The sequence below is a fragment of the Podarcis filfolensis genome (assembly GCF_964270895.1).
Source record: "Podarcis filfolensis genome assembly, chromosome: 11".
Taxonomy (NCBI): domain Eukaryota; kingdom Metazoa; phylum Chordata; class Lepidosauria; order Squamata; family Lacertidae; genus Podarcis; species Podarcis filfolensis.
This window is the reverse complement of record NC_139613.1, coordinates 29,485,175-29,509,750: the sequence shown is the minus strand read 5'-3', so window position 1 is coordinate 29,509,750 and position 24,576 is coordinate 29,485,175. Positions and strand designations below refer to the sequence as shown.

Sequence of the window (24,576 nt, the reverse complement as noted above, 5' to 3'; positions counted from 1 at the left end):
CACGCGATCTTTTCTTACCTTCTTCGCACGCAAGGCGCTCTCTCGCTCTCTCACTGGCTCTCCTTCCTCCATTTCTGTGGCCAGGATTCCTCCCCACCCCCCGCTTCCTTTTCCCAGGCATTGCTCAAAGATTAGGCATAATTTTGCGCACCGCCTGCTTTTCCAGCAGCAAGGGGGAAAGAGAAGATCCACAGTCCCATTAAGTCGAAGGGGTTGGATTTAAGAGGATCATAGGTCGCAACGAGGACTCCATTGGCTTTGATCCAAATACCTTGACTTACTTACTTGGGCTCTCTTTCCCTTCGACTGTTACCGCTGTTTTCTGATGCCCAGGCCCTAACCTCAACTGCTTTGAAGTAAACCTAGGTAAGACCCTCCCCGCCGCCAGAAACCTTCCCAATCAGCCCATTCCTAGTCATAGAAGTCATTCCTAACTATGCGCTGTCCCATAAGCACGCGCGCGCCTTATTTAGAATCATAGAATCATAGAACTGTAGAGTTGGAAGGGACCCTGAGGATCATTTAGTCCAACCATTTCTATTAGATCCATTCCTTTATTTAGAGATAAACAGAGGCTCCTGTTTAATTAAAATGTGGTCAAAGCGAGAGATTGGAATTGGGAACGTGCTGTGAGTTAGGCATATTTGGGGCCCTTGTATTCCGTGGACACGGGAATCAGCACAGATGTTTAGGGTGGAATCTAAGGCTCCAGGTGCTCATTTGTATCCAAAGTGTACCTAACAACAGTGTATGCCAGAGGACACCAACCGAAGGCTGCAAGAGCGTGAAGTCCAGCAGTTCCTCAAAGCCTCCAGCAGGGCTTCAGACTAAGGTCGCTCCCAGCCCCGCCTGGAGATGCCAGAGCAATGCTCTGACCACTGAGCCCATCTTATGTCCTGGACGCCGCCGGCCTCGGCGTGACTTTCGCCCACGTGACAGTGCTAAGGACCCTGGCCTGACGGTGCTTAGGATCCAATCACTTCCAAACAAAAATATCTAGCACACGCTGCTGCAAAGGCACCTATTTGCCTGAGTGAACAGCTGCTTCCTTGCTGTTAGAGCTTACACCCTTTCCCCGGTGGCTAGCTACTGGGGTTTAAAATTTAGGAGCCAGATGTGCATACGTCCGTGTTTCGCATTGAAAAATATACCGATTTGTGGTAGCTTAAACTAAGAACAAGGCGGCCCTGTCTCTTCTGCGTCTGGGTTTCCAAAACCCTCCCCAGTCACCAGCCTCCAGGGTTTCCCTGCGCCGCTGTAGAAGAGAGCGCCGAGCTCCAAGCGCCGAGGCGAATGAACGGCGTCGGTCCTTTCATCCGAAGAGCGTCTGGGAACACGTGGGGTGGATCGCGGATCTGCCATCGCAAGAGACCCTCTTTCCTTCCCGCTATCTGTTCTTTAGGCTCCCGGTGTTAGGCAGCTCAAACCGTAATCAAGATTCCAAGAGAAATAGATAGCAGCGGGGGAAGCGAAAAGCGTGTAGCGGGAAACGCGCAAGAAAAACCAAGGAGGTGTAGGTCTGGCCTTATGCAGCCAAGCCTTCCAGTGAGTTCTCCTTCCCTTGAGGGTGACCCAGTTGGGGTTTGATTGCCCAAATTAGGAGCCCTAATCGGCACAGGTCAGTAGGATAGGAATAATGGACCAAACTCTGCAGAGACTTCCTGTGGCTGGATCTGGTGTTGTATGTAGGTGAAGGTCTGGTGGTCGGGGGGATTGTTCCTTTGGAATTTTTCCTTTGGGGTTATTTATCGGTGTAATAGGGTTTATATTACTGTGTAAGAAAGTTTACTGTCTGACGGGTTGATTTTGTTGTTGCTGTTTGAGGTTTGCCTATTCTGTTCAAATAAATATAGTTCCCCTCATATATTGACTACCAAAGATCCTTTAAAGAACCCGCAGAGTTAATTGGCACAACAAAGCGAAGGCTTTAAAAAAATGCATTTCGAAAACAATCGAGGAGGAGGGAACCTGTCAAAAGTCCTCGTCAACTTTCTGGCAAAATTACCCCACGGGGGACTCGCGGGCCAGAAAGGCAAGAAACTGAAAGCCCGGTTAGATCATTTTCTCAGGACATTGTTTATGGCCTTGGGAAGGATCAATCGTTTCGAAATGTTGCCAGGAGGAGAGAGAGAGAGAGAGAGAGAGAGAGAGAGAGAGAGAGAGAGAGAGAGAGAAATGATCCGGAGTGGAATGCGACTAATCCTCTGGATTCCTGTCAACGGTTTCCATAGAAGGAAGCCGATTTTTCAACCCAAAGATCCAGATTTTGTTTGGCCAGGGATTTGTGTGAGCTCCTGAGGCCATGAATTCGTCCTCCTCTGCCTCCGACCCCCACTCCCCAAATAGGAGAACCTGCTGCTCTCTCTGAATACCTGTCTTGGGTGTAAAGCACATGCGTGCCGAGACTGGGTTTGGCTGCAGTCTGTAAAAAGACTCACCCCAGAGCACTCCGGCTGAAGGCAATCGGATTGTTACCCAGGCGCGATGTAAACACACGCGCGCTCACAGCACACTATGCCGTGCTCTAACACGACTACAAGCACTAAATCAGCTTGGCATCTTAGAGCTGTAAGTTTTGGGAGAGACAACCCGGAAGTAATCTAGTCGAACCCCCCTGCTCAGGGCCAGGGAGTCTGTCTGCAACGCTAACCCCACTTACCTGGGAGCAAGCCCCGTTGAAGTCTATAGGAATTCCTTCCGAGTAGACATGGTTAAGATTGCTCTGGAAAGCGAAGTTCTGCTGTGATTTACGGTTTTAGAAAATATGCATGGGATCGGACTGGGGTGAAGTTAGTCTGAAAGTAAGTTGGAATCAATGGCATAAGCAAATGTGTTTCGGATGGACTGCCCGCCTTGCTGCCTTTATGAACGGATTCATAAGTGAGGCATGGAGTCTACCCGTAGACATTCTAAGAACAACTGTTTGAAAGTTTTCTCCGTGCTAAAAGCTGACTTTTTGGAAGCCAGCTAGGAACATAAAGGAAACTATAACAAGCCAGCCCGTGCACACACGTTAATCCAGACTCTTTTGGTTTTAAACCGGATCATATATTTTCATCCCAACCCCGACTCGACAAAGAGCACAATTTTTGGGCTCTGCCCATTGAAATGAATGCCAGTGGAGAAGAAGATTTATTTCAAGGGAGATTTACGTTAGAACATTTCCCACTGAATTGGACTTCTAAAAACCCCTTTTCCCCCAAACTAGTTTTCTTTTACTGTTTTTAAACCCTTTATAATTTACTCTAGCATGTTGATTTTTCTTGTAGAGTCTGCCCTATCACTGAAGGCTTAAAGCAACCTGACTTTTCGCCTCTTCCGGCAACCCTGTTGTTTGGTAGACTGAGAGCTCCTGCCCTGAGATGGTCAGAGGAGCACATCAGGCATGTTTTTTTTTTTTTTTAATAAGATAAAATAAAATAGGGCCTTCTTTGTGGTGGTGCCCGCATTTTGAATGTTACGCAGTTCCATTGTTCCTAAGCTGTATTTTTGTATACTGCTTAAATATTAATAGGTTTGGAGATGTGTTTAAATAAATAATACTCCTGGCGCCAACCCTGTATTCTTTAGAGTGCCAGGTTAAAAACATTTTATTTGCCAATGTATTTTAGATGATGGTGTTTGTTGAATGTTTTATTATATTGCTGGTTTGTGTTGTGTTGTATATACTTTTTTTTAATGTTTGTCCATACCACCCTGAAATTTATTTTTGAACGGTTTCGCAGTTGTTGGTTTAAAACACTATTTGGTTTATCGTTTCTAAAATGAAGAAATAAAATTAAGGCAGGACCTTTACATAAATGTGATTTATTTCCGAGTAAACACACATTGAGTTACACAGTTGCAGGTGATTTCCTCAAGTCAACCAAGTAACAATCTCAGAAACCAGACAATTAAACAAACAAAAAGGTGGGGACACAGGAGAGCATTGCGCAAGAGAATGGATCTCACTGGATAATTCGCAGGAGAACTTCCCTGTGGTTTATGCCCCTCTTCTGCACCATTCATATAATTTTCATAGAACAGCTTTCGCCAGTCTGGTGCCTTCCAGATGTTTGGGACCTCAACTCCCATAGCTTCCATCACCCGCCGTCAGCACAGTTGCCTAAGGTCCAAAATGGACTGCTCAGTCCAGGATCTGCCAGTTCCAGAGTAACAGCGCGATGCCGTTCAAATCCAGCCGAGTTCGATGGCGCTTACTCCCGGGTAAATGCATCTAGAATTAAGGGGCTTACTTTTGAACAGGCATGTATAAGATTACCCTGATAATTCAGTCGCGGTCTCCTAGTGTTGGTAGGTCCCACTAAACGCAGGATTTAATTTCTGTGTTCTTGGGTTGTTACTATGGAAAGATCTTTACGCCCCCGAAATGCATTATTCATCTCACTACTTTTATATCTTGCTTAACTGTCAGAAAACCTCAAAGCGGTTTACAAAAGGTCTTAATCCATCCAGGCCCGGACCAGATCTTCCATCCTTTCTGTCATTTGGGAAGGGTTGGTTGGCTGAGCTGGCGCTGGAGAAAAGCAGTTCAGGCCGTTGTGCTAAGCCCAGCCCGGTGACTTAATAGGGGTTGCTGGGGGAGATGTGTTGCTGCGGGGCGAAGAGGAAACGAAGCCGGATGCTGCAGGCTAGAGGTAACAACACCCAGTGGGTTTGGGTCACCAATACCACCGATGCTTAGCTAGCAGACACTCGCCCAGGCAGGTGGGCAAGCAGAGATTCTGCCTCGGTGCGAGAGCTCAGCCGCTTTCCAGCTCCGAACGTTCTTCTGCCGCCAGAGTTCAAGAGCGAGCGATATTTCCCCCGGTTCCTCCGTTGCCATTGGTTAAAGGGGCTTCCTCTAAGAGAGGCGGATCCCACCTTAAGGCAGAAATCAAGGCCAGCTCGCACGTGCAACGCTGATGCTGCGGGTGAATTTAGGAGTCTGATACTTACATAAGTTCCATTTCGTGCAGCGGGAAAGTCGAGGCCCTTGAGTTTAAGTCAGGCCCTTGCAGGCTTGGGTTGTGGATTAGTTTGGAAGCAATACTTATGGGATGTTCTTCCGACTTCAACAGGAACCTCGAATCCTAATGTTGATATTTCTTCCTTTGCCTAAATAATAGTTATTTTTTTTTTGAAAAGCAGAAAAAATAATTCAGTTGCTCGCTTTACTTGGTTTGGCTGATTCCAGAGATTTAAAGCGCTAGTTGTCAGCGTGCGCTTTAAACACTATCTAAAGCGATTTGGGTATTTTACTAAACAGTTCCCTAAAGGCTGGAAACCCCCCAACAACTTACTCCGTGTGAATATTAATGTCTTTTAAAAAAACGCACAGTACAATTTCTTGTACTTGGGAGTTATAATAGTGATTCCGCAACAACGCAGAGCAGTTAAATTTAAACCCACTGCCAAATCAAGCATCGGATTAAGTGGACTGTAGTCCAGACTCCAGAGAAGTTTATGCCATAATAAATGTGTGTCCTTAAAGTCCTTAAACACTAAGGATCCACATGACTCTTCTTTGTTTCAGTTAAACCTGTTGGCGCAAGTGGAACATTCACCTCATGCATGTGTTTACTCAGAAGTAAATCCCACTCTCTTCCATGTGCACTGGATCGTCGCCTTAATTGGCTTGTGGCTTCACCAGATTAAGCCGGTCCAGCTCCAATATACACATCCACTGCGAAATTAGTGTGTATTTCTGATTTCAATTCAATGATGATGATGATGATGTATGGTTTTGCTTTAACTGGGTAAGACAATATGTAATGCATTTATTGGTTACCTTTGGGCGACTGATATATTGCCCTTCAGCCTTAAGGAATCCCTCTCGTTGAAATCAATGGGATTCACAGCTCAAACCTACGCCGGGTTACTGGGAAATAAGACCCGCTCAGTTTAGTAGAGGTGCTTATCAACCTACCTACTGGACGCTGGAGTGAAGGACTGTTCCTTTCTGTTTACGTTGCTAAACACAGAAGCCCCAGGCTTTTCTTTCTCTTCTCTTCCGCCTAGTGGGGGTGCTCGCCGACCTTAGCCATACTCAGAGTAGGGAAACTGAAACCAGTGGACTTCACTCCTATATCAAACCAGCTGGACTTTCCATGAGACTTCTTCTCCTGTCTATTCCTCCGGCTGACCTTGCTGGGTTTGTTACCGTTTCAGAGCAGGTTTGCCAAACAATAAAAGTCGGAGGTTTTTTCTTTTCTTTTTTCCCAAATGCAAACCTAACAGGTCATGGCAGAAGGCAAGACAAGGACTATATAAACAGAAGCAGTTGGCAAGGTACACAAAGCGACCTGGGAGGAAGCAGCTTCGAAGCACTCCATAAAATGAGATTGGCAGATGGCCGGCTTTATTTCTTACTGACTTCTCGTACATCGGGTATCATTCGAGTCCATTGATTTCAGTGGGCCTCCTCTGAGCAGGAGTAACGTCGGCGATCGATCTGCGCCCCTATATCAGCCAGATCCACACAACGCAGAAGGTGAACAGAAGGAAGTGAGCTGACGCTGCTTCGATTCTAGACTCCACAACTAAAAGCGGTCGAAGGCTGCCATCGAATGCACGTCGACTCGAGAGTCAAGTTCTGCTGAAGTCAATGGGACACCTCTGGACAAACACGTAAAGAGTTGCCGTGATTCAGAGCAAAGGATGCTTCCTTTTTGTTTTTTTAAAAAAACCTGCATTCAGTTCAATATTGAATGTACTTGACATCATATCATATGTAGATCGCGGGCTACTGGGCGGGGCTTTTGTTTTCTTGTTTGGGTTTAATTATTACTTGTGTTTCATCTTGTATTTTATTTTGTGAACCGCCCTGAGATTTTTTTTTTTTGAAGGGCGGTATATAAATTTTAATAATAATAATAGGAATCCAACCTAAAGGAGACGACACTTTTAATTATCCACTGATAATATTAAACCTTCTACTTGGATTTCAACACCTTACTTAGGAAGTGGAAGGGTGTCTGACTTACTTTACCAAGAAAGAACCCTTGTCACGTGCACATAAAGTCTTTATTTGCTCCCCAGTCTCGTATTAAAACAGAGGAACCGGATTGCACATTCCGATGGAAGACGTTTACTGGCAAGTTTATATACAGACCTTGGAAAGTTTTTCCAACGCACTTTTATCCAGAGGAAAGACTGAACAGCGCCAAGCCCAGTTCCCCATAGAAATAATTTCCTCTCTAATCATTTCTCTATTTTAATGGGGATCTGATAAATCTCTCGATCTGGCGAACCGGCCAGATTCAAACTGCACTCCTTGGCAATCTCTCACCCGGGAGCAAGCGAGCAAGACTTGCTTCGGAGGGCAAGATGCCACCGAAGAACGGCCTGCTGGTTTTTCCAGGGCGGGGAAAAGGCGAATCTCTCTCCTGAACCCAGACCCGAGTTCTGCGGACCCGTCACGGAGTTTGAATTAAGCGAGGGATGTTTTGATTTCGACTCCTGCCTCGTGGCAGGCTGATTACTCCCGGAGACCCCAAAACGTTTGGAAACGCGTTTGGAAGACCAGAAAGGTCTGGTCTTGGAGGCTCCTCCTTCTTCTCAGCCATGTTGTGCCCTTGTTGCCTTTACTGAAGACCAGAAGGTGCTGCTAAGCGGCCCGTTCCTTGGGGCTTCCCTCGAGGCTCTTCCCCATCTGTTCTGCCTGACCCCGCAAAAAAAAAATCCTTACAACTCCTGTCCCGGGAGGACCAGTCCCAGCTCCGAGTGGAGCAGCTGGAGCCACAGGAGCTTTTTCGCCAGGAGCCCCTTAACTGTCAGCCCCCGGAGTCCCGTTTAATCTGACTGAAGTAGATTGAATCACAGGGGAGGAATAGCGACACAGGAAGTGGGGCCAAAGTGTTGCTGGTGCCAGAGGAATTTGCGACCCATCATGGAAGCAAAACAAAAAAACTCCCCTGAAATAAATGGGATGTGTCCTACTCAGAGTAGACCCACTGAACTCGGTGGATATGACCAACGGACCCATTAATACCAATGGGCCTCATCGGCTGTTACTTGGTTGCATGCAACCCAATGATGCTGCTTTGGAAACTGATATTTCCTATTAATTTACTTGTCCCATTTTATTTATATTGCTATACAAATAATGCTTGGGTCGAGACTATCTGAAGGACGGTATCTCCTTAAATAAAACTGCCCTGACTTTTGGGGGACCCTTTCTCTCTATCCTGCCTCCATTATGAATTCACGTTTGATGAGGCCACGAGAGAGGGCCTTTTTATGGGAGAGGGCATTTTCCGTTCTCTTCTCCCAGACTGTGGAACTCCCTTCCACTGGAGGCTAGGCTGGTTCCTTTTTTGCTCTCCCTTTTCCCAACAAATACTTTTTTTGCTCAGACAGGTCTTTGGCCACTAACTAGCTGGCTGCTGTGGCAAGGTGCAGGAAGGGTGCTGTACCTTTTCCCCCTTTTGCTGCTAAATGATTGTGTTTAAAGTTCTTTATTATTATTATTATTATTTTTAAATCATATTGATTGTACGTTTCTAGCTGTGTCTGTTTTAATTCATGCTGCAGGCCCCACCCCCGGATCCTATATTAGGAGAAAGGCGGTTTATTAAATACACAAACAAATAAATAAACAAATATACTCCAGGGAGTTCAAGGGCTCACATCAACCCTATTGCATCGTTTAGACTGAGAGATAGATACTGGCCTAAGATCTGTCAATGAGCTTCATTGCTTAAGCAGGAATTTGAATCGGGGTCTCTCTGCATTAAAATTATGCTTAGGATCAGACTGCTTGTAGATAAAGGATAAGGAACCGTACACCTCAGGACATTGTAGGGGAAATATTTGTGACTGGGAACAAGCAAGGCGCCCCTTTGAGGAAGGCAAGCAACATTCAACCATTTCCGACCCATAAGTGATTCTTATTGGGAACAGCACTGTGTCTTTGTCTCATCTGAGGCCTAAAATTAAAAGCCATTAATTTTTAAAATAGTCTTAAAACGCACTGTTTCTTCTTTATGTGGAAATCTCAGATATGACCAATATGATCCGAACGTCATCTTGCCCTCTGCTGAAATCTCAGCGATGCACTGAATGGAGCCTGAATTTGGCTGGGACTATCCAGGGGGAGGAAAGGATCTCGAGATCGTTTGTGGACATCTCTCTCCACGTGAAGCAACATTAAAAACGGGGAGTGGTGGCGGTGGGAGACAGAGAGAGAGATTGTTAGGAACGATTCAGGGAGGGGGTTGGATAAAAATCTGCTCGTCTCTGAATGCCTTTTCCTAATAACAGAATTCTGAGTTCCCCAGGGACACGGGTGGTCCGTAGGGCTAGGCTTCAAAAGGAAGAAGTACTGCAGAGTTATTGTATGGAATTTACTAAAACAAAATGTGGAGATTATCAGGCTTATAAAAAATGTTAGGGCACGTTAATGGCTGATCAGTTAACCATAATAGCTAAAGTGTGGGTTAAATGACAGGCAAAATATTTCTGAATGCTGGGTGATCGTGACAACCTATAATAGGCAGGAGGTCTCTAGAAGACAGGTTACAGACCTGCCTACCAACAGGTAAGGGAAACACCAGTCCCTTACCATTCCACTTCTCCCAACGGGACTTACTCGCAGGTAAAGGGTTTAAGGTTGGGTACTATCCTGAAGCTGAGGCATGCAGTGTTGCGGATTTTACATTTGTGACATGGCTCCTATGCATTCAGACGGGAACCCCCCTCCCCTTCCCCTGATGTCATCCTAAAGTTGAAGTCACGAATTGAAAAGTGAGTCCTCTCAGCTTCAAAAGGGCCTGGCACCGCACTCGAAATGTATTTCCACTGGACCCTAAACATATGGTTTGTTTGCTAGAAATGCCTGCAAACTGAAATCTCTTCGGAGCCACAAGACTTGGAAATAAAGCTCGCTGGTTTCTGCCTAACTTCCCAAACGGTGCGATGGGAAGAGCGATGGCAGCCCGCTCTTGCCCCGTCCTTCTGCTCACTCGACTGCACACACGCTACAAAGTACACCCCCGTCCAAGAATCTTGGGAGCTACGATTCACGGAGCTTCGATTCCCAGAACCCTTAACAAACCACAGTTCCCAGGATTCTTGCGGGGGTGCTTTAAATGTATGGCGCCTATGCAGTCTTTACCCTGGCTTTTGACTCTTGAGATGCATATTTTTAGGACACCACCTTATTGTATTGTAAGTTGTTTGGAACGGTTTCTGCATTGTGTTTTAATTTTTGCAGAAGGGTGGGTTGTTTTTATTATTATTATTATTATTATTATTATTATTATTATTATTATTATTATGGCGGCAACGGGGTCTGTGTCACAGAAGGCAGGGCAAAGGCCTGCCTGGCTCAAAGTCCCAAGGCAAGCCCAGTAAGTTAAGACCCGTGATAGGTGCAAGGCCAGGCCGGTTCTCGGCTGAAGCCAGGGCGCATGTGGACAGTTTTCGACGTCAGAGGCGCTTGCGTGCGAGCCGCGGCTCATCCGCACGCAGGAGCAGCAGCCTGTTTCTGCAGGCGGGTTTTTGTCTTTTCTGAAAGCAGCCTCTGGCTCTGGATTTCCACTTTCACCCGCCCATCAAAATGCCTGCTGGACACTCATCGTCCTCTCCTGCAATTCCCATTCTTTCGAGAGCCTCTGTCTTTGTTTTAGAAGTCCCTTACCAGGAGCCAGGAATAAACACGAGGCGCAGCTTTCTTAGTGCATCTGGTGAATTTCCTCTGGAGGAGAAGCGGGGCGGGGGGAGTTGTTTCAGGGGCTCGCAGAGCTCCAGCAGGGGAAAATCCCAGAGGAAACAGACCCACAAGAAGAGCTGCAGGAGCATCTGTGCGAGGCGCATAAGCCGATGGCTGTGAACCACGACACGATTGCAACTGAAAGCCATATAAATAAACCATTTGCAAGTGTGCGGTTTGCATGCCTTTCTCTTAGTATCATCAACCGATTCCCCATCCGCTACACGCCGATCTTTACACTTATCGCTCCGCATCTGGCTCTTGTTTATTGTAGCGGTGCAGATCCAACATTAATAGCTATCAGGCCTTGTTTCATTGAGAATAAAACAAAGAGAAGAGACGTTCAGACAGATGTGGACGCATTTCCTCTTCCTTTCTCACGGGCCCGGGATGGGAGTGGGAAGATGCCACTAAAATCCAGGAGACTCGTGTTCAAAGTCAGGGGGAAGGAGCTAAGCCTGACTCGTCTCTACAGTCGCGCATCAGCAAGGAGAGGCTCTAGCCACTCACCTTCGCTCATGCGCAGCTGGATTCTATCTAGGCTGCCAGGATGAAAAGCGCCCAGGACCTTGACAATCTCTGGTCCTGTGAGTGCCTCCCTCCTCCGCTCAAAGTCAAAGTGAGGGGAGGTTTAAAAGCAGCTGGCTGTTCCCAGAGAGTGGAGGGGGGGTCACTTTTTCTGCAGGTCAAGCTTCTCGCGAAAGCGCCAACGTGGAGCCCCACCGCACGCTTACTAGAAAAAAAGCGAGTTTCCAGTTGGCCTTACTTCCGAGTAAACCTGCACAGCGACACTCGCTGCTGCACGGTGCTTTTGAGATCCCAGCGTTTTACACACCAAACAAAGTCTGTCTTCTGACGGCTTAATACTTAAAAAAAAAAAAAAGAATCGCAAGGGTGTGTATTTAGGAGATGGTGGAGTTTTAGTCTGAGGCCGGCAGACGCAAACGAGGCAGGGAGCACAAACTGAAACCCACCTGCCTGCGAAGAAATACCGTAAAAAGTCAAGCCTACGCGCGTTATTTATAGGCTCGCTCGCCGCCGCTTAGCCATATCATAAATACGCGTCTCCAAACGAGAGAGTCGACAGTCAAACTAAGCTAGGTAAAGTGGGATTGAGTTATGGGGACATAAATCCAAACTGGAAGGAACAGATGGTGGCCCTGATCGCATTTTACACCCACCCCACCCCGTTAAATAATGATAACGCCTTTCAGTGAAGGCGACAGGAATACTCACGGGGACTGACGCAGGAAGGTGTTAAGGGCTGGGAAGCGGAAACGGGGCCTCTTCTCTCTCTCTCACCGGCGGGGGCTGAAGGAGCCGGGCGCGCTTTCCTAGGCGATCCTCAGGTCGCGGTGGTGGAAGGAAGGAGATCTCCTAGTTTCGCGACGCAGTTTTCTTTTCGTCCCAAGACGGCGACCTCGCCGAGTCTGAGCGAGATCCGGAAGGCTCCCCTCCGACGTGGATGAAGGGGATAACTGAGAAGCTAGAAGGTGCAGGCCGTTTCCTCGTCCAGAAGGCACCTAAATCCTCAGGAGAAGCGGCAAATTTATTAAGCACTAAGGACTCGCGGGCGTGGGGTCGGAAAGAAAGGACAAACCTATCTATTTACGCCATATTCATAAGAAAGACCGCTATGGCCCAATAGTTTGTCGAAAAATCACCTGCTCGGCTAAGCGAATGCACATATTGATAGGGAAAATCAGAACCACCCCGTTTAAGTTAACCAGAAACATCGGAATTTACCCGTCCTCAATGCTAAGCACCTGGAATGGACGTCAACTCTAAGGATTTTTGAGGAGCTTTCCTTCCAAAACAAAAAGACCTCCCGAATCCACAGTTCCAAAAGAAGTGTGACTTTGATGGCAGCCAAAACTGCACACATCCCAGGCACTTTTAGTCATTCCCTTCTCTCTTCCCAACCCCCGCCATTCCACCTAATGTTTCTCGCTCGCCGTAAACCCCGTTTCTGTGGGAGCTCAGCTGGCGAATAACGCGGACCTTTTTTTATAGAGATCCATAGATGTAACAAAGGGAAGAAGAGCCCGGCATGTTGGGGAGAATTGCGTTTTTAAAAGCTAACAATGAACAATATTTGGGGGCGTCGAGGGAGAAACAGCAGCCTAACCGAACATGAATAAATCACAGAACTATTTAGAAAACACACACACACACACCCACCCGCATCCATACAAGCGGAGAGAAGCCTTGCTGGTTCAGAGGCGCCGTGTGTGGCATTCGTAAAATGCTTGCCTGCCTACAGAAGGGCTTCATTACGCTCCCAATAGATAACATTTGGTAAAGTCCATCCCCAGATTAAAACGCTACATAATGGCACCGTAAACGAAGTCGTGGCTTTTTGTGTGGTCTTTGTGGGGGGTGGGGAATGGAAACATTAGCCTTTCCCTTAGACCAGCCATTCCCTCCCAATTCAGCCCCAGTAATTCGCCTTCTCTCCGGCCCGCGGGGGATCTGATGAAGGGCCGGTGGGCGGCGAGAGGAAGGCGGGTGAATGAATCCGCACTTTGTACTTCGGGGAGAAAAGAGGAGGAGGAGGAGGAAGGTGGGCTGCGAGGGCGCTTTGACACCGTCCCACCAGCTTGCTTTTTAGGGCCCAAGCCTCTCCACCCGGCTTGATCTCTTTCGCTGCGCCTTCAAAGCGAAAGGGGACCCCGGGGTCCATTTGCATGCCAGTGGGGAGCCCCTGTTCAAACGAGGTTGCTCGGAGTCCCATCAAAGGCTGCTCGGCCTTTGTTGCAGCAGCACCTGCTTGGGCAAACAGAGCCAGCCAGCCAGCCAGCCAGCAGCGGCCACAGCCTAGCTAGGCCCTTCTTGCTGGCTCAACTACCCACCCAGGGCCGTCAGCCAGTAAGCAAGGCAAAAGAGAACTGTGCTGAGAAGCCGAGCCCCCCCCCCCCGGAGAAAGCCCAGACATAACAAACACGACAATGTTGCGTCGGCCAGTTTGGAACCAGACTAAACACTCGCCTGCCCTCGTTTCCCCTGTACTAGCGGTTGCAAAGCAATATTTCCAACTCCGAGCAGCTTGTCAGGTGGAGGCCGCTGTCCAGATTGCACAGCCAATTGCTGATATCAGAAATGCAAGCGAGCGAATTGGGGGGGGGGAGAGAAAGAGCTCCCTCGCCACAAACCTTGGAACACGATTTGCCTCTTAAGGAACCCCAGGGGGAAACGCCAGGCACGCACATCCCGAGCATCACTATGAAGTCTCACGCCCTGAACCCAGGAGCGTTTTCCTCCCTCCTCCGCCTCACCAGGGGCAAACTAGGCTTTATTTTACCCGGGTCAAAGACCCAGTTTGGCACAACCCCCCACGTGCATTTGCGTGCACACACACACACACACACACACACACACAGGTTGGGAGCCTCAGTGGCTAGTCCCTCGTAGCTATGGCTCTGGCCTCATTGTTTTGCTGTTCCTGTTGTTGGTAAACAAAAAAGAAATATAAAGAAATATAAAATCACAAGATAACGAACTGGCTTGTGGAAGCCCTTTTTCAGGTTTGTGTGTATGTGTGTGGAATCAGATTATTGTGGTATTCTGGCTCTTTAGGAAATAATAATATTTACCCAAAGAAAGGGGTGCCGGGGCTTTTCAATAGAGCATCCTAAACATGAGTTACCCATGACTTGGCGAGGGGGAATCGCATTGATTTCAGTTGGGGACATCCTTTCAAAGAAGCATCTTAAGACCGGAAACTTATTTAGAAGCAAGTGTCAAGGGAGAGGACGGGATGTTTTTACTTCCAAGTCAACGTGTGCCGGAGCGAGGTATTGAATTCTCAGAAATATCACTATCACCTTCTAACTCTGAATCCTCCCGGTGAGTCGTTACAAATGAGGCACCCAGATCTGAAGTTTTGCGGGACAGCTCCTTCAGGAGGGTGGTGGGAGTCAGCCGCGTTGAAGTCTGCGCAATTTCACTTCCAGGCGAAGTGGCAGAGGGGTCCGCTTCCTGTTTTCGCTGGCTGAGCACCTGCCACTTCCGGTATGCCACCACGTTTTTACAGAGATGATATAGAAAGCTGCGTTGAAAATCTGTGGCTGCTGCAAGATTCCAGGCCCTGCGACCTTACCTAGCTGGGAGTACGTCTCAGGGGGTTCAGCGGGATTTACTTCAAAGTAGACATGCATAGGATTGGTAATGTATTTCTCCTAGCACACGCCTTGCACACGTGCCCTTTAATATTCTCCATTGGTTACAATAACCTCACGATGCGAAAAAGAACTTAAATCGCACCACCTATTTGTGCACTTAAAAAAGAAATAAACGTAGAGCGTAAACATTCTTAAAACGACTTCATAAATCACCTATAATGATGTGCAATACTTTCCCAAGTTTTTGTTCTGCAAGGAAATTAGTTGGATAATGTTGTTTATTTGCTTTCCTTAAAGGAGCACTATATGCTGATCTTGAACACGCCTCAAAATCTCACCGACTTTTAGTACATTTTTTAAAAAGTTGGATTTCGACAATTACTGCATTAATTCAAAATAATAATTCCAACTCTGCGCTCCTAGAAGGCTAATCCTGTCTTACAATCTTGTAAAATAATAATATATGCATTCGCAAAACCTTAATGGGGAGTATTCCCTTCACCTCAATAAAGTAGTCCTCTCCAGGTTTGGGAAAAGTAGTGTCAGAACCCAAAAAATACTTGCGGGGGGGCTATTCTTATTTGCAATGGAACTAAAATGTAGAACCAGAGTATTGAAACCGATCATTATGAACACTGATTTATATATATAACGTTTTAATTGTTCAGCATTTTCATAAGCGACAAACCGCCTCATACTTGTCTACCAGTCTTTCAAATATTTAAAAGCAAAATGTGCGCTACTTATTGTCACCCTAAAGTTTAGCATAACTTCTTTTCTCTTTAATCCAATACTTTAATGATGCCCACGTAGCGCGGTGACTGCAGTTCTAGTGTGATTACCTTGCAAGGTGGGCCACTTATTTGCGACAGCGTCATAAAAACCTAAAAACCACAAACAATAACCCTCCCCCACAATTATCTATTGTATAACCCTGGAGCGGGAGGAAACCCACAGCAATTGTGATGCGGTTGCAATGTAAAATACACTTTAGAAGTTCTTAAAAGAATCTACATTTATTTGATTCAAATACAAAAAAGGTGTATTTATAGAAGATTATAGCCTGCAGAAGGCTGAAATTATCCATCACCAAAACAGTTACTTTGTTTTCTTTGGTTAGTCATTGCTCGGGTTTTCCCATGTATTTTTAAAATTTATTTGTGAAGGCTTGAAAATCGTATTATCACTGTTTGGAATACCATAGCAGTTCCTAAACCAGGTTCCATGAGTGAGTGAAGTTTAATACGGTCCAGAATTTAAGCCGGTTGGCGTCATGTCTGACTAGAAAGCAAGTCCCCTTCATTCCAGCTGAACTTCCCCAGAGAGAATTTTCAAGATGGCCGCGATCCTGAGTACCTATTTAGAAGCCCAACTGAAAGCAAAGGAAAACTTTCTTCCTACTAAACCCGCATGTTTAGGGTACCAGTCCCACTGAGCAACATGGGGTCCAACATTAAATGAAGGGGTGGGGGTTTTTTTAAGTAAAAGGGGCGCCCTCCAGCATTGCTAGACTGTGGAGGATTCTTCTGAGTTAATTATTTGGTGGAACAACATTTAGCACTCTTTCTTTTCAACCACAGATTATTAATCTACCCTGGATTTAATTTCTTTCTTTTTTAATCGTATTCCAAGGATCATAATTATAGGTTAGAAGTTCATAGGGCAAAGCACTAAATAGGTGAAGGTCTAAAGCCAATTGTGGAATTAATTTTGTTGAAAATTTATTGCTTTATTTTTAAAAATGTGTAAAAAAAAGTGGTTTTTTGTTGTTTTTGTTTTACAATTAGAATGGTACAATAATACTCGGCAGCAATTTTAACAATATTCCTGGTAAAGAATATGCACAAAGTATAAAAGAAAAGAAAAACTCCACAAGCCTATTATGATACAAAAAACAAACACAGGTTAAAATAAGAATTGATAATCTCGACTTTCTTCTGTGTAAACATGTTAATTTTTTTTTCATATATAAAAGTACATAAGACAAGTGAACTACAATGAAAGAAGATGGGTAAAGCTTCTTTTTGTCGTCTCCCCCTTACTCCTATTCATCGTTATTTTTTTGGGGGGGGGGAATTGTTGTAGTTTAGCTGTAATTTAATTTAATCCTTGGACCCGGGAATATCTGCCTTGGAATGATTTATTTAGAATGCGCGTGTCTGTTAAAGGAAAGAATTAAGGGCCACTTCTTTGACATTTAATCTTTCTGCCTATGCAGCATATCGAAATGGCTTTGCATAAATAGGAGGTACTGAAGAGGACCGAGCCAGGTGGGCCGAAAGACAAAACAAACAAACAAACAAAATGTGGCCTAAATAAAAAATAGAAACAAAAAGTTTCTTTGCCTTCTTTAGCCGGGAAAAAAACAGCAAAAACAGCCCCATTGGGTCCTACCTTCGGCAAGACAGTTTTTTGTGTGTTTTGTTTTTAACAATTGGAAATCCTAGCAGTAAAGTTCTCGACGTTGGCCAAGGCTGCCCCTTGGTGCAGAGTCCCCAGCGAGGCGGCGACGGAAGAGGAGGGAGGCGGCGGCGAGGCCAGCGCAGGCGACGAGGCCATCAGGGACCTGGCCAGGACCGGCAGGACGGCCGCCTGCGAGGCGCAGCTGCTGGCGGCCAGGGGACTCAAGCCGCCTCCGCCGCCTCCGCCGATGATGCTCTCGATGGAGAAAGGCGGCCTGGCCAGCGCCGAGCTGCTCTTGGCGGCCGCCGCCTGCAAGGAGGCCGCGAGAGACGGGCTGAGCTGCGCCGGGTAGCCGAAGCTGGTAGTCCTGGCCAGGTCGGCCGCAGGAGACGCGGCAGCGGGAGGCAGCAGCGCAGGAGGCGCGGCCGGCAGGACGGGCCCGGCGGCCGGAGGAGGAGGCGGCCGCGCCTGGGGCTGGAAGGCGAAGAGAGCCGAGGGAGGCGGGTAAGGCGGCAGCTGCAGGCCGTAGGCGCAGCCATAGGGCCCGTAAGCGAAGGGAACAGGCGGCGGCGGAGGCGCGGGCGGCGGGTGCTGCTGCTGCCGCGGCGGCGGCGGAGGAGGAGGCGCCTGGTTGGGGTGTTGCTGCGCCGCTTGGAGGAAAGCTGCGGCTGCGGCGGCTGCGGGCTCGAGCCCCCTGAGGAGCAGGTCGGGCGGCTGCAGCAGCGGCTGCCTCTTGAATCGCTTCCTGCGGCGCAGGAAGGAGCCGTTGTCGAACATGTCGGCCGACTCCGGGTCGAGCGTCCAGTAGTTGCCCTTGCCCGGGTTGCCCGGCTCGCGCGGGATCTTGACGAAGCAGTCGTTGAGCGACAGGTTGTGTCGGATGGAGTTCTGCCACGCGGGGAACTTCTCGCGGTAGTAGGGGAAGCGGGCGCTGATGAACTCGCAGATCTCGCTCAGCGTCAGGCGCTTCTTGGCGCTCTGCAGGATGGCCATGGTGATGAGGGCGATGTACGAGTAAGGCGGCTTCACCAGGCTGTTCTTGGCGCCCGCCGAGACGCCGGCGCCCCCTGAGGCGCCTCGGAAAGAGCCCTGAGGGGAAGAAGAAGAAGAGGAAGAAGACGACGACGACGAGGAGGAAGGCGACCCGGAGCCGGGGGACTCTCCTCCTGGCCCGCGCGCCCCGGGCGCCTCAGGCAGCGAGGCGGCCTCCTCGTCCTCCTCCTCCTCCTCGTAAGGCCGGCGACGGAGGGGCTCGTCGTCGTCGTCCTCGTCGTCCTCGTCGTCTCCCTCGTCGTCGTCGTCGTCCCCCTCGCCCACCACGTCGATGTCTGTCTCCTCAGCCAAGGCAGACGCGGCCTCGGACATCTCCGCGCTCAGAGTCATCGCGGGGCGCAGCCGGGCATGGGAGGAGGGGGCTGCCTGGCACAAGGCTGGCGGGGCGGCGAGGGGAGGGCGCCCCGGCTGGGCTCACACGCTTCGCCCCCCGCCGGCCCGCCCGCCCGCCCGCGCTCCCGCCTTCACGCCACGGGCGGAGAAGACAGCGGCGCGAGCGAGGCCGGCGGCGACGAGGCTCCCCAGCTGGGCACCTCCTCGGCGCTGCCCTCTTCCTCGTCGTCCTCCTGAGGAGAAGGCGCTTGCTTGCTGCCGCCGCCGTCGCCGCCGCCTCCCTCAGACATGAATGGGTCCAGGGTGGGAAAGGGAGAGCGACTACTATTGGGGAGGGAGAGCGGCGGGCGAGGCGGGCGGGGACGGGGTGGGGGGAAGAGGAGGAGGAGGAGGAGCGGGCGGCGCCCGCGAAGTCTTGAGCAAGATCTTGGCAGCGCCCGGGCTGAGGCCGAAAGGGGGCGGCCTTTCCTCCTGCCCGCCCGCCCAGGAGGGGGCCGTCACGTGGTTGGAAACGTCAGAGCCGCCGCTGAGAAAACATTCCAGGAATAAAAAAAGAAAAGAGGCGTGGGGGGGGGGCGGGAGAGAGAGAGAGAGACTCGGAATTGCGAGCGGGAGAGGAGAGCAAATAAATAAATAAGCGCCCATCTCGCGCCTTGAATAGCCCCATTGTTACGGTGGTGGAGAGAGCCGGGAGAGGCAGCCCTTCCATCTCCAGCGGGCTACTGCTTCCCAGTCAGCCTTGATCCCCTGTTTCACCACCCAGCTCCACCTCGACGGACATTTCTGGTTTGGAAAGGGGGGTGTCTAATATACAGGTCCTGTATACCTGAAGGAGCGTCTCCACCCCCATCGTTCAGCCCGGACACTGAGATCCAACGCCGAGGGCCTTCTGGCGGTTCCCTCATTGCGAGAAGTGAGGTTGCAGGGAACCAGGCAGAGGGCCTTCTCGGTAGTGGCCCCCGCCCTGTGGAACGCCCTACCACCAGATGTCAAAGAGGAGAACAACTACAAGACTTTTTGAAGACCTCTGAAGGCAGCCCTGTTAAGGGAAGTTTTTAATATTTGATGCTGTATTGTTTTTAACACTTGATTGGAAGCCGCCCAGAGTGGCTGGGGAGACTCAGCCAGATGGGCGAGGTATTATAATAATAATAATAATAATAATAATAATAATAATAATAATATCCGCCTTTCGAGCGTCAGGACCCCACCGACACTATACGACCTTCCCCCCAGAGAAAGAGAAAACGCTCGATCTGACCGAGGTGAGAGAGGCTCCAGGCTCGCCCTGCCTAACGCAGCTGGCGAGAAGGAGGCAGGCAGGAGGCGGCCCCGCGGAGGTGCCGGACAAGCGGGTTTCCTGGTCTTGGGAAGCTGGACGGAGTGCCGCGTTTGTCAGAAGCCTGAAGCCTGTCCTCCTCCTGCCGAGCTGAGTTTACGCCGGGGAACCGGGGACTGTCGTCCGCGTCTCCGGTGCGCTGTCAAGGACTCCAGCTACACGCTTGCTGTCGAGGCAAAGGAGGAAGGCGCACGCAAACACACCAGGGGAAAAGGGTTTTAGGTCCAGCAACAAATCGCCGCGGAACTGATTCCTGGGGGGACCACAGCATGCATTTGAAAGGTTGTTCCCAGTCCCCTTAAGTGACCGTGTGCAAATAATTCCAGTGAAATTCGTCAAGAACTTTGCCAAGCTGGGTCCTCCGCCTAGGCACCCGAAGGACACGATTCTGCTGGGACTTCTCCTGCGCAAGCAACGCTTCCCATGCACTTCAAGGAGGGGGCGTGCGCGGGAGAACTTCTCGAGGGCTTGTTGTTCCGAAAGAAACCGCTCTTAAAGAATAACAAATTATTTCCCCGCACAAACAGATGACGGAGATTGGAAGCTAGAAATGTTCCAAACTGAAGAAAAGAAAATTAAACGGAGAATGTGGGAGATGAGCAGGATCCTATTTATGTAAAGCACATGAAAGTATTTGGTTTACACACACACACACACACACACACACACACACACACACACACACATTCTATTTTACACCAAAGTGAAAGCAAAACAACGCAATAGAAGGATTTCAAAATAAGAGCTCGGCACTCTGATCCTAAATGAATTCCCTCAGAAATTCCAGTGGAATTAAAGAGAGTCCGCCAGAACAGGTTTGGGAGAGCAGAGAGCGCCTGATATTGTCATTCCTTTGAGGGAAGGCAAGATGAGCCGGCTTCATTTTTCCCCGCGAATTTTTCCTGCCGGGTGAAGCAACCTGATCGTCACCGGTATCCTAAAGTTCAGGACCTAGAACAAACCTCTCGGAAAATCTTATTTATTTCCTTGCAACTTTTGCTTCCGACCAGAGGTGCTTCAGAAATTATAGCTGCTTCACTGTTCTTAACGCTGCGGTCCATTAAGGGTGATTTAAAATATGGTTTGTTTGGGGGATTTAATGAATAATTTATCACACGAGAGGGGTGTGTGTGTGTGTGTGTGTGTGTGTGTGTGTGTGTGTATAATGGCCACACGGGATTATTCAGGTTTTCTCAAAAAATAACTAACATATGTAACACGTTTCTTTTAATTCAGAACATTATTTACATAACACTGAATACAATACTAGCCGCACAGCACAATCATTTGCCATATTTTTTTGGGGTGTGTGTGATAGTTTCGCATATAAAGAGTTTATCCTGAATAAAATATAATGATAGGAAACTTTCCCACATATTCCTACCGCCCCTTATCGTATGACCAAAGGTTCCTGAAGTGAAATGCTGCCCTCGTACCGGGAAGCCTAACTATTTTCTGTAGAAAGAAGATGCACTGAAGCTATTTAGCAAATGAGTGAAAAGACAGAAGTCCCGCTCTTTCGTAAAAGTGTTCCAGGCGGTTTACAACACCATAATTTGGAGCCATCTAAGTGGTGGGATTCCCCCCTCCCCAAAGTAATGGGCCTAGAAACATGGGACGTTCATGTCCCACCGATTTCACTGCAAATTACGCCTGTAGCCTGGCCTTAAGATCAGCCAGAACTCAGGCTGTCAAAATACAGTTAAGAATTAACAGATGTCACGAAAGTCGGGGGCGAAAGTCCCACATATCTTAACCGAGCGGGGCTTTAACATCAGGTCCTTCTACTCAGGCTTGTTTGACAACTAGTTTTATCACCAAATATTTTAGATTAAAACATCTACTCTCACAAGGAGGCGGGCATGGAGAAACGAACAATTTATAGCTATTTAGGATGAGTAAGAAAGCAAGACGTTTATTTCCTTCTTATACAGCTTTTTAAAAAGAAATCTATCAACTTGAAAAGTCTTCTACAGTGATGGTGATGATTATTTCACTTTTCCGAATGTTTGAGTGTTTAGGTTGGAATTAGGTGACCTGTGAGAAAGCAGACTTAGAAGCTTTTAGTTGGAAATGTCTGATATTATGGGGTGCTAAGTAACTGCAGAAGGAGACTATACCAAAGTCTTTAAATGCAACTGAAGAATGTATCTAAATTGGGATGGAAGCGGGTGCATATTTGCTTGGTAGTAAGTCGCATTGCAATCAGTAGGGCTTACACCCAAGCAAGCAAGCCGGTCTCAGCTTTACCGCCTGAGAGTGAAGCCTGAACTTATTCTCATTCACATCGCTGAGACTTGAAAAGGTTCCCCTGGAAGTGGAAGATGTCTAAGAGAGCCAGGCAGGCGTAAGTCCCATCATCGTAGCCTCAGCCTGAAAGCATTTAATTGGGCACGAACCTCACCAATTTCAGCAAAACATCCCTCCAAGTAAGCGTGTTTAGGATCGCAGCCTAAACACCAAAGAAGAATAGCCAAGATTAAAATACTGAGCGATCAGGGGAAACCCACCAAAGGCCCTCAGTCAATCAGACACAGAAATTCAGCCCATTTCCTTTGGAAAGCTGCCTGCTTTTAGGTCAAGCCTGATCTCACCCCAGGTCGTATTTCTGGGGAGGAGAAGGTTGTGTTGCTTTAGCAAAGCTCTCCAGCTCTTAAATGCGGCTGGAGAGCCGCTTTTGCCAACCGGGCGCCCGCCAGGAGTTTTGGACCAGTGTTTCCCAACCTTGGATTGCCAGCTCTTTTTGGACTACAACTCCCATCATCCCTAGCTAGCCAGACCAGTGGCCAGGGATGATGGGAATTGTAGTTCAAAAACAGCTGGAGGCCCAATCTTGGGAAACACAGTTTTGGACTACAACCCCACCAGCGGCTGGGGATCATGGGAGTTGTAGTCCAAAGCATCCCGGAGAGCTCCAGGAAGGCTGCTTTGGGGCTCCCTGTTGTAGCTCATCGATCACATCTGTCTCTCACCCTTCCTCCAAAACCTCGGTGGGGGAGGCGAGGCAAACACCCAAGGCCACCCCCCAGGAGAGGGGCGCGCAGAGGGGGATGCGGGAGTGTGGAGAGACGGGGAAAGCCCCACTGCCCAAAGGAGGGCACTGCCAGGCTCTCCAAAAACTCCCCGCGCGAGGAAGGGAGCAGCGTCGTCATGGCCTCTGGGCTAAATCTTTGATTGCTTCAGACGGTATCTTGCAAGTGATCTTGCATCCTCCCTCTAGTGGTTGTCTTGCGCAATTACCCGTCTTCCCTCCTCGCGCAGCAAATCTCTTTTTCCCCTTATTTTTTTCCGAAGGTCCGACCTAGAAGGTGAAGAGCGCCATCTAGAGGCCACAGGCCCGCAGGGAGCGACGGGCTGCTGCGTGAAACTTGACCGGTCTCTCCTAGGGCAGATGCAAGTCAGACATTAAAAAGCATTGCCATCAGTCGTCCTCACGGCAGGCTTTCGACGCCTGTTGAAAACCGTTTTGCTTCTGTCAGCCTATCCAGACGCACGATGGGAGTTAGTCCGGGAGTGTAACCCGAGAGTTTGCCTAGCATATTGGAGTCAGAGTGGTGTGGTGTTTAGAGCGTTGGAATAGGAGATGGTCAATTCTGCCCTCAGCCAAACACTATATTCATGCGTAAACCAGGGGCGAAACAAGGCTTTATTTCACACGGGTCAAAGACTCAGTTTGGCACCCTCCCACGCAAGGGGGAACCTCTGGAGGCTTCACCCAGGGCAAAAAACCTGGCTAGCCCCCCCCCTCAACTAACTCACAAGGTTGCTGTGAGGATAAAATATATGCGGCTTTTTTTTTGGGGGGGGAGAAGTCATTGGAGGAAGAATGCATGCAAACGCCTCCTGCAACATGGTGATGAAACATTTGGACGACAGAGTCCTTGTCTCTTCTTTTTTTGACTTGCTTCCTATTCCTTCATCCTTAGGTATGTGAGCTACATTATTTTCTTATTAATAGAAATGCAGAAACAAAGTAGGACATTCCAGCTTTCACAAAGTTTACAAGCAATTATTTCACAGGAGAGTTATCAAAGCAGAAAAGTTAACTTAATTTCTCTAATTTCCAACCTACTGCATATAAAAATGTTACAAACTGACGAAAAACAGTATAGCGTATTGGGGTTTACTGCTTCCGCAATACTTCATTAAATGTGTTCCAACCCTGTTTTTCTTCTCGAATATGATAAGTTTGCCATGAGAGTGCAGTAGTCCCATAAATATCCAGCCAGTCCTTCATAGTATGCTGACTCCATTCTTTTTGCATAAAGTATTGCTGTCCACGGGACGTGGGTGGCACTGTGGTCTAAACCACTGAGCCTAGGGCTTGCCGATTGGAAGGTAAGTGGTTCGAATCCCTGCGACGGAGTGAGCTCTCATTGTTCGGTCCCAGCTCCTGCCAACCTAGCTGTTTGAAAGCATGTCAAAGTGCAAGTAGATAAATAGGAACCACTCCGGCAGGAAGGTAAACAGCGTTTCCATGTGCTGCTCTGGTTTCATCAGAAGCAGCTTAGTCATGCTGGCCACATGACCCGGAAAAACTGTCTGCAGACAAACGCCGGCTTCCTCGGCCAGCAAAGCGAGATGAGCACAGCAACCCCATAGTTGTTCGGACTTAACTGAATGGACTTAACTGT

The 24,576-nt window shown here is 48.5% G+C and overlaps 1 protein-coding gene and 1 long non-coding RNA gene across 2 annotated transcripts; both read right to left on the bottom strand.

Moving 5' to 3' along the window:
* Positions 1-3,793: 3,793 nt before the first annotated feature.
* LOC310744777 lies at positions 3,794-12,675 on the bottom strand. Its single transcript, XR_014539738.1, has 2 exons — positions 11,930-12,675; positions 3,794-6,441 (listed from the first exon to the last, which is right to left on the bottom strand). It is a non-coding gene; the product is annotated as an uncharacterized lncRNA (long non-coding RNA).
* Positions 12,676-15,811: 3,136 nt separating this feature from the next.
* On the bottom strand, positions 15,812-19,078 carry FOXD1 (forkhead box D1). Its single transcript, XM_083576389.1, has one exon. It carries the CDS (start codon positions 18,598-18,600, stop codon positions 17,242-17,244), a length of 1,359 nt encoding a protein of 452 aa, XP_083432515.1. The 5' UTR covers positions 18,601-19,078; the 3' UTR covers positions 15,812-17,241.
* Positions 19,079-24,576: the final 5,498 nt, after the last annotated feature.